Source organism: Eriocheir sinensis, chromosome 32 (assembly GCF_024679095.1).
Source record: "Eriocheir sinensis breed Jianghai 21 chromosome 32, ASM2467909v1, whole genome shotgun sequence".
Classification (NCBI taxonomy): domain Eukaryota; kingdom Metazoa; phylum Arthropoda; class Malacostraca; order Decapoda; family Varunidae; genus Eriocheir; species Eriocheir sinensis.
In genome coordinates this window covers 16,073,042-16,083,041 of record NC_066540.1, presented here as the reverse complement: position 1 = coordinate 16,083,041, position 10,000 = coordinate 16,073,042, and the positions used below count along the sequence as shown (strand labels likewise).

The 10,000-nt window shown below is 45.4% G+C and overlaps 1 protein-coding gene across 2 annotated transcripts in view; it reads left to right on the top strand.

Annotated features, from left to right (window-relative positions):
* Positions 1-10,000, top strand: part of LOC127006272 (uncharacterized) — a 96,854-nt gene that overhangs the window by 85,808 nt on the left and 1,046 nt on the right. Inside the window, exons 6-9 of one of the 2 annotated variants that reach the window (XM_050875920.1) lie at positions 1,118-1,265; positions 4,835-4,935; positions 5,275-5,381; positions 6,271-10,000. The exon at positions 6,271-10,000 is cut by the window's right edge and continues 1,046 nt beyond it. In XM_050875920.1, coding sequence (XP_050731877.1) covers positions 1,118-1,265; positions 4,835-4,935; positions 5,275-5,381; positions 6,271-8,689 — 2,775 coding nt within the window. In that variant the 3' untranslated portion in view covers positions 8,690-10,000. The remainder of the gene's footprint in view (positions 1-1,117; positions 1,266-4,834; positions 4,936-5,274; positions 5,382-6,270) is intronic. The other variant, XM_050875919.1, reaches the window with a different exon arrangement.

Sequence of the window (10,000 nt, the reverse complement as noted above, 5' to 3'; positions counted from 1 at the left end):
CTCTCTCTCTCTCTCTCTCTCTCTCTCTCTCTCTCTCTCTCTCTCTCTCTCTCTCTCTCTCTCTCTCTCTCTCTCTCTCTCTCTCTCTCTCTCTCTCTCTCTCTCTCTCTCTCTCTCTCTCTCTCTCTCTCTCTCTCTCTCTCTCTCTCTCTCTCTCTCTCTCTCTCTCTCTCTCTCTCTCTCTCTCTCAACTTCGAAAAAATATAATCGAATGTTACTTTATCTCCTTGATCATCAAAGTCAAGTAATCATAATTTCAACTCATATGGAACATCAAAAGGTAAAAGACATGGGACAGGACCTCCCTATTTTCATTTACTTCAACTTTCTGTGAATATTTAACAATCTATCTGGAGCTTTTTTGTGCATCCGGTTTTATACAAATAAAGGCTGTGCGTAAAGACTTGCTGCTTTAAAATGTATCGATATCTGCCTTTTCATTTTGATCTCTTCTTGCTAGGATTCAGTATGACAACTCGAAGTGCCAGATAACAACGCCTCTAATGATGTTGACAACTTGATTTTCATGACAAACGTTTCTCTCTACCCTCATAGTGAGAATCCACCAGTTCTACTAATCTTTTTTTTTTTAAATATCGATCACTGTTTGCTTTGAATGCTCCTAAGACTTTTCCCTCTGCAATTGCTTATCACGCAACCTTCCTCTGGACGACAGACAAACTCCATCTCTTTTTCAAAACACACCTTAAGATATTATTTGAAATATGCGAATCTGCAGCCAGTCCTAAAGAACTTAAGCTTCAGCAACAAAGCGGGTATGTGGAACGAGTGATTGTGGGCCTCCTCGCCCTCTTTGGTCCCTCCTACAAACTTAGTCTAGCGAGCGTCTGCGTCGGGAGTGCGGCAGCCCGGGCACCTCTCCATCGCCATCTCTCACACGGAGTCACGATGGATGCTTCATATATCGGTTCTTCGGGAGCTGCCGCCCTCCCTTGCCAGACACTCCTGCTATCATTCTCAAGATGGTCTTTCCTTTTCTCCTTCTCTCGTGCGTGTGCGTGCGTGACTGGGACTTGCGACTTGCTCGTCTCGTGTGTGTGTGTGTGTGTGTGTGTGTGTGTGTGTGTGTGTGTGTGTGTGTGTTTGCGGCGCACAGTTCTTCTTGCGGCTACACTCGCTGGATATGCACGTGACCTACTCCTGTGGCCGCAATCCCGCCCGCGTCTTCCCGCTGTGTGACTACTGCGGCAAGAAGTTCTGTCAGCCGCAGCACCTCCGCTCCCACCAGAAGCGCATGCACGCAGGTAAGACACCAATATAAACACACTAACAAGCACCAAACAAAACTTTTAAGTGCCGGAGCTCACTTTCAATCTTTGCGCTCATGTTGCACGTAAATTAAAATATTTTCTTCAAATTTTCCCTTTTTTTGTATATTCATGTCACATCCTAAATAATGAACTGATTTAATATATATATATATATATATATATATATATATATATATATATATATATATATATATATATATATATATATATATATATATATACACATATATATATATATATATATATATATATATATATATATATATATATATATATATATATATATATATATATATATATATATATATATATATATATATATATATATATATATATATATCTATTTATATATATATATATATATATATATATATATATATATATATATACACACATATATGTGTGTGTGTATATATATATATATATATACACATACATATATGTGTGTATTTATTTATTTATTATCTTTTATAGTATTGGGGTATATACTAATAACTGCATGATCATTGTTGAGGTATATTCATTTCAATGTTGATATATTTTTTTGTAAAAAATATAAATATTCATCTTGAAACAATTAATTCCTCAGATTTGTGTTTTGCCTCATTCCATCGCTGACATGTGATGAGGCAGCCCCGGTGACTGTGTGTGTGGTGATAACGACCCTTGTTTTCAGATTTCAGATCGGGGTGATTATGTCAGAGCGATCGATAAGGAAATGGGAAAGGTTGAAGTAGAATTGCTTGATGGCTCTGACGGATGAGAAGTGATGTGGTGATGAGAACACTGATGTGGGTGAGGTGGTAGGCGGTGCGGAAAACTGGGAGGAGGAGAAGGAGTAAGAAGAGGAAGATTAGGAGGAAGAGAAGGAGGAGGAAGAGGAGCAAGAAGGACCTATATAATGGTTTTAAAAGAGGATGTGATGGTGACAGTACTGGATCTGATGTGAGCTTTTGATGCTGGAGCTGCCACATGAATATACCATGACAGAGGAGAGGAACAGAGGGAGAAGGAGGAGAAAGAGGAGGAGGAGGAGGAGGAGGAGGAGGAGGAGGAGGAGGATGTGAGAGGGGAGAAAGAAGGAAGGAGGTGAGGAAATTTTACTGGTGTTTGAAAATGGAGCTTTGGTTAAGGATTTGTGATTGTTTCTGTGTTTATAGGATTGGTATCGATGGCGAAAAAGATTGCAGAGAAAGAAGACGAGAAGAAGGAGGAGGAGGAGAGGGAGAGGAAAGAGGTGTAAGACGAAGAGGTGGAGGAGGAGGAGGAGGATGAAGAGGGAGAGAACTTGAAGATAAAGAAAGTGGAGTTACCTGTAAGGAGATATGGAATGTTGGCATTTTTGTGGAACGTTTACAAATTACAATAGTTATAGAGGAGCAGCGTGAGAACTGGTGATGGCGGGGGAGATAAATTATAGCGGTGATGTGATGGTGGTGGAGGTGATGGTGTTGGTAGTGACGGTGACGGGGAAGTAGTGAGAAAAACGGTTGATGTTGTAAGATGAAGTGAAGATGATAATGATGGCGTTATTAATGGTGATGAAGAATGATAACGGTTGTGGGATTATGTAAGAGAAAGTACTAGTGGTAAGAGTTATATTCGCAGTAGTAGGAAATAACAGAGGTGGAGGAGGACGTGGAGGCAGAGTGAATGATGATTTATTAAAGTTATATTAGAGTTGAAATGGAAGAAGGAAAGGAAGTGGTAACATAGATTTTATGGTGATTTGTAGTGTTGGCTTGATGAGTCAGTCAATGAGTATTTGTGTAATGTGAAAAGGTTCAATAATCATTCCCCAGTGCCATTAGATGAAGCTAATAAACAGAGGTGGGCACCCGCTAATTTTTTGTTAGTCCGCAATTCGCAATTCCGCTAACTTTGTTGGGCATTCCGCTAATCGCTAATCCGCAAATTTTCTGGCTCCACCGGTCCGCTATCGCAAATCCGCTAATGCTAACGCTTATAAATTTTTTTAGTCCACTAATGAAGTCCACAACAGTCCGCTAACCATTTTTTAGTCCGCTAACCCTTTATTGGTAGTTAAAAACATAATTTCCAATAAAATTACCTTACAATTTATATATTTATTTATTTTATATATTTTTATATATAACAGAAGTTTTAAAACAGCAAAATACAGAATCCTCATTACAGTCATTAGTCATTGTTGTCCTCCTCCTCCTCCTCCTCCCTCTGGCACAGCCACCGCTCCAAGAGGTGCATGTTTCCGTTGACACACACCAGCTTCTCAAAGTTATCATGAGTCAGGGATGACCTCCTGAACCTGAGGACGTCAGAGCCCAAGCTGAACACTCTCTCCACCGCCGCGGGGGAGGGAACAGGGGTGTTGTACTCGATAAAGAGGTCCACCCAGGCCTCTCTGTGCTGCTGGGGGAACAGGTCCGCAGACAGAGGGGTGGTCCTCCTCACCCTCACCTAATCTCACCCTAATCTAGAAGTTTCTCAACACTTTCAAGAATATTATTGAATTTCCCGGAAATTTCATCGCTGGCGGTTTTTGAAAGTTTGCGTTAGCGGACTGTAATTTTGGTATTCCGCTAACTGCAAATCCGCTAATTTTTCAAATTTTCCGCTAACGCTATTCCGCAATTTTTTTTTTTTTTTGTTTGTTTTTGTTTGTCCGCTGTTAGCGGATTAGCGATTGACGGACTTAAATTGCGGAATGCCTACTTTTGCTAATACATGACTTTTGTGTTCTGCTATATTATTATCACTGAATATAAAATTCATATGTGGTTAATTTCGGAATTTTATATTAACAAAAACAGATTTCAGGAACCAAAATATGTGACATTTTTCCTCTTCTTCAGATGAATTTTTTAATTCTGTACACAATGACATTTCATGATGCTTCATCCGCAACTGTATTTAGGACTTTTGGTGTTCCTCTTGTGAGACACTTAGACAGACAACACCATCACATGCATTATTTGCTTACCTTCACTACAGCATCCGAACAGAAACATATTTCCTATATTTTGTTCACACCATCACCTACACTAATGTTAGTTCTCCACGCGAAACCCACAAAGCACACACACACACACACACACACACACACACACACACACACACACACACACACACACACACACACACACACACACACACACACATGCACCATCTAAACGTTGTGTGCCAGCATATTTGTGCCCACACTTGTCAGTGCTGTTTGTGTTTGTCACTCACCTTTCTTAATGAAGCACGTCAAGATTTCACGAATATCTAGTCACACACACACACACACACACACACACACACACACACACACACACACACACACACACACACACGAGTCAATTACATACACCATAACATTTTCCACCACAAAGTAAATAATAGGTAAAATTTGCCCATAATGAAACAATTTTGTCCTCTCGAGATCTGATCAGAGGACACAGACAACACTCCCCTTGAGGCTCTGATGCATGCTAGTGAACACCTCTTCCCTCACCTTGATCATCTATTCTTTAACTTATTTATTTTCTCGGACTCTGAACTTATGTTATTTCTCCCAGACATGGCTGAGGTTCTACGGGAATTCCAGTGCAAGCTCTGTTTCAAGGTGTTAGGCTCACGGGCAGCGCTCCAGAGACATCTGAAAGAGGTCCACCACAAAGTAAGTGGATCTTTATTCACTAACACACACACACACACACACACTCTCTCTCTCTCTCTCTCTCTCTCTCTCTCTCTCTCTCTCTCTCTCTCTCTCTCTCTCTCTCTCTCTCTCTCTCTCTCTCTCTCTCTCTCTCTCTCTCTCTCTCTCTCTCTCTCTCTCTCTCTCTCTCTCTCTCTCTCTCTCTCTCTCTCTCTCTCTCTCTCTCTCTCTCTCTCTCTCTCTCTCTCTCTCACACACACACACACACACACACACACACACACACACACACAGATACGTGCACAAAAATCTTTCATCCACTAATAGCAATGTTCCCACCAACGCTGCGTCGACCAGCAGGACCTGAGTACCGGTGCCACCTGTGATCGTTGTGGCAAAATGTTCCAGAACAAGAGTAACCTCAAGATCCACATGCTAACTCACTCCGGCGTTAAACCATTCAAGTGAGTAGTTCGTAAGTGCGTGTGGGAGATCCAGGTGCTCCCATACCACGGTGAAAAAAAAGTGATGAGGAAGGAACTTTGATGTAAAATTGAAATCCCATGCTCAGAAAAATGTAGCTTAGGAATGTTCATAAGTAATCATTAGATACGTTTACAGGCCTTTTTGCATCTTCCAAAGGTGTTCTTTCTCTCTGGTCGTAAGGCGGTACAAGGAGGAGGCCGCTGATAAATATGATAATAGGTATAAATCGCGTGCCCAAAGGCGCTCTTGCATGCGTATGTGCGTTTGTTTTTGGCTGTTTGTGTGTGTGTGTGTGTGTGTGTGTGTGTGTGTGTGTGTGTGTGTGTGTGTAGTAATAATAATAATAATAATAACAATAATAATAATAAAAATAATGATAATAATAATAATAATACCGTAATAAAAATAATAATAATAAACTGTTCATTGAGGGGAAAGGCAGCCTTGCCGCTGAAAATATACAAATCTAATGCACATAAGAAATCACAAGGTAAAATGCAAGAAACAGCTTACTTAGGGTATGGGAAAGCAAGGGGCAACAAGTATTGTCAGACGCAAACTAGGAAACCAGTTTAGTCAGTGAGGGGGAGGACCTGTTGACGATGTTCACTGTGGTGGGAATGGTACTATTTCTACATCTTTCTGTTCTGGTCCTGATGGGGATTAAGCGGTTGTGTGTGTGTGTGTGTGTGTGTGTGTGTGTGTGTGTGTGTGTGTGTGTGTGTGTGTGTGTGTGTGTGTGTGTGCACGCCTTCGAGAACAGAATGTGTTTACTCCTCTAAATTGTATTGTCACCTTCAAGTACAAATGTAGAATTTATTTCCAATCTTCAAAAAAACCCGCCTACAAGCCTCTCATCTTCAACAGGTGCATCGAAACCAGCTGCAACGCTGCCTTCACAACCAAGCAGTGTCTCCAGTTCCACTACAAGAAGGTCCACGGCTACACCGGAGAAAGCATGCCCACCATCGAGCGTTGCATCCCCTACACATTCGACTCCTACTCTGGGGGGTTAGTTAACGATCCCGGACGAGGAAAGGTTCCAAACGCACCACAAACCACCACCCCAACCACTGGCAGTTCTGAAACAACACCAACAGACACCACATCCGAACAGCAGGCCGAGAATTCCCACGGAGCTGAACCTTCACTCACCTCGGTTGGCTCCAGCGACACGCCACCATCGTCGCGGGCGGATCTACTCCTGGCAGCGGCCGCAAAACTGCCTCCAGCAGCATCCTTACACGGCTACGTGACCAAGTATACCACGACAACAACACGATTGGTTAGTAAGGGGTCTCGCAAGTGGCTTGGGGATCCATTAGAAATGCAGGATCGTGATTATGACCCTGATGACGACGCGCGTGACGTGTACGATTTTGACGATCGCCTTGAAGAAGAACTTGCTCAAAAAAGAAAGAAGGACGAGGACGAGGCAGCTGGGGAAGAAAAACTTTACCGTCGGGAGTCAAACGCGTCGCTATTGGTGGAAGCTGCCCTTAGTGTGGCAGAGCAGACCCTTAAAATGGACGGCCGGGTGGGTGGGGTTGGCAGTCACGACCGCCTCTTGGGGTATAGCGGTCGCTATTCTCCGCTTCCACCATCAGCTGTGGTCACCTCTATGGAGCAGATCCTCCCACCTGACGCAGCCCTTGCCACTCACATAAAGTACACAAGCGCGACAGAGGACGAACGAGGACACCTGGAGTACACACTAGAGCGGGAGTATGATCCACGAGACTTGCCAGAGGTAATGGTGGTACATGAAACCATTGGGGCACGTGACCTTCACGACTCTTTGGGTCACGACTTACAGGATAACCTGCATGCCACCCTAGACCCTCTACCACCCTCGTCTGTTGGGGACGATTTACACTCAGCTCACCACCAGACCTCGGATCACGCCCACAATCTCACTCTTGTTAAATCGGATGACCTCCCACCACCTACCCCTGCCACACCCGTGGATCCTGGGACACCCATGGCTCCACCCACCCCTCTGAGCTCGAGTGGTGGCCTGGAGCCTACCCTGCAAGTATTAGACCAGTTACCAGTATCTCAGGGGCTCCCGGTGTCCCTCTCCTCTTCCCTCAGTGTTGGTTTGGACATGAGCTACAAGCATTACCGCCACGCTGAGCTAACACCCGTCGGTCAGGACCACTGCCTTCCCAGCCATCTGGACGACTCTGAGACTTCCATGGGGCTGGACCCCATGGGGGATGGGGGTCACCTGTCCCCGAGAAACGATCATCTAACGGACCAGCTCTCACTACCAGAACTACAACCCCATGACTTCCGTGGTTTGCCTGCACTACGCTCTCCTGAACCTCCCCGGTCACCCTACCTCTCTCCTAGTCCAACCCCTGACGCCCTTCGCTCCTACTTGGTGACAACTGATGGTCTCCGCTCACCTGTACCTCTTGATCAATGCGTGGACATGACCCGCGCTAACCTGTTCCTCCGGCCAGCTGATCTGGCCAGCCTGCAGCAACGATATCATGGAGAGGTGAGCCACCAATCTGGCCGCACTCAACTGTATGAACTGGAGAGAGTGCCCGCACATTCGGTCGACCTAAGCATGACCGGCCGTACCGTCACCTACACAAGCGACGCGCTCAGACCGGGCTCTGTGTGCACTACAGTGTACGTATCAGACTCTCATCCCGATGACCGTCACTCCCTTGACCTGACTCTTCCCCGACACGATCCTGACATTCACCGTATGGACTCACCTACTCACATTCATCCAGCAGCCCGAGGAATGTCCCCACACTCGCAGCTCTCTCCCAGTAACCAACTGTCACCCCATAATCAGCTATCCCCTCACAATCAGCTGTCCCCTCACACACAACTATCGCCACACACCCAGCTTCCACCTTACTCACAACTCTCCCCACACGGGCAAATGTCTCCCCTTGTCAATTTAGGCATGGATCGGGGTGGGGTTGGTAGCCCCCCCCTCTCTCCTTCTGCTAATCCACCTCTGCCCCCGATCAGTCGCATTGTGGCGCCTGCTTCTCATTCTCCATTGCTCACCTCAAGACAGATGTCCCCAATTCCGAGGTCTGATCTGTCTCCTTCCTTCACCTCCCATACTCACGGGGAACTTTTTGTCACGGGAAGCGCAGTTCCTCTACAACCAGGAACACCAGTACCCCCACTGACCCCAAACTCACAAATCAGTAAAGACAGATCATCCCCTTACTCCCAGTACCCATCGTCCCCCTACCCCCGCCACCACAGCCACTCTTCCCCACCCCCCTCATATCATTACCAGTATTACTGACCGAGGCTCCCTCTTTCGCCCTCCCCACTAGCTGTTGGTTCCCAAGACCTACTCTTTGCCCCAGATACCCCAGAGGGTGGACTCTTCTCCCCCTCTGCCCACTGTTCCTAGTACTGTACCAACGACGGAAGCCTGCCCGGTGTGGCCGCACAGTACCAGGACTGTCATGGTCTTGACGTATTGACAACGATGGGGAATACCTCACTGGAGGCCAGGCGTTCTTATGGCAATTTTTACTCAATTATGTTTAGGTACCGTCATTCACTGTGGGCATTTATAGTTTAAATACCCCGACTTCATAATTTATAAGCTCAATTCAACCAGCACTGATAACTCAAAGGTTTTTGACGACCGTGATATGAACTTCTGATAAAGATTTGTGCTTTTTATATGATGTGGGTAAATACTCTCTTGTATTCGTGGTTCCTCTTCCTTCCCTCCTTTCAGCGACAAGGAGCGTCTTCCCCTGTTCTTTCCTGTCCGTGTGACGGTCTTCCTCTTAGCGTGTGAGGCTGCCCGGCGGCGTGAGTTATGGTTGTCTTTTTACGGCTTTTGAATGAACTTTTTAGAGTGTCGTGTTTGTAAGAGGACCTTGTAGCTTCCTCGTGTGTTGTGCCAAGGGTCACTCCTTCCCCTCGTTTTCTCAAGGACCTTCTTGTCTCGATTGTGACCCTCAACTTTCATGGTGTATACATGATCGCCTCTTCCAACTCAGGGAGTGCTGTTAACGGAGTTCTTTCCAGTGATCTGAGAGGCGTCATCCATAAGGGCCTGAGAGCAGTGGACTAATCGAAATGCTGACACACTCCTCCTATGCACTCAACTATAACATATGCAAATGCAATATATATGCAATTTGTAACGAAGCCTGGCATTTGCATAGGCCATGTTCGTGCGCCTAAGCATCACCGGACGTAAAGGGGAGTTATCCGGAGAGGCGGGCGGGCCAAGTAAGGGAGCCGCCTCCACACACCGTGGAGGACTCACTCACCTCCTGAAATGCACCCACTGCGTCATTCTCATTTTCTATTTCGTGCCAAGACCCGGCACAGGGAGGCCGAGCCTTCTGTGCTTCGCAGGACCCTGGGACCGCGAACGGAAACAAAGTGTTAGTGAACGGAGTGAGATATATATTTTGCTGTTACAAATTTTCATATTTCTTTGACTACTTTTTATTATATTTTCAACTGTGAGTTGTGTGCATTATAAAGATAAAATATGGTGAGTGGTCTTGTCAGGGTTTGTATCCCAGGGCAGCCTGTTGTTTCTTTATCATTATGTACAAAGGGAGAGTGGAAACTCGATGTGAAC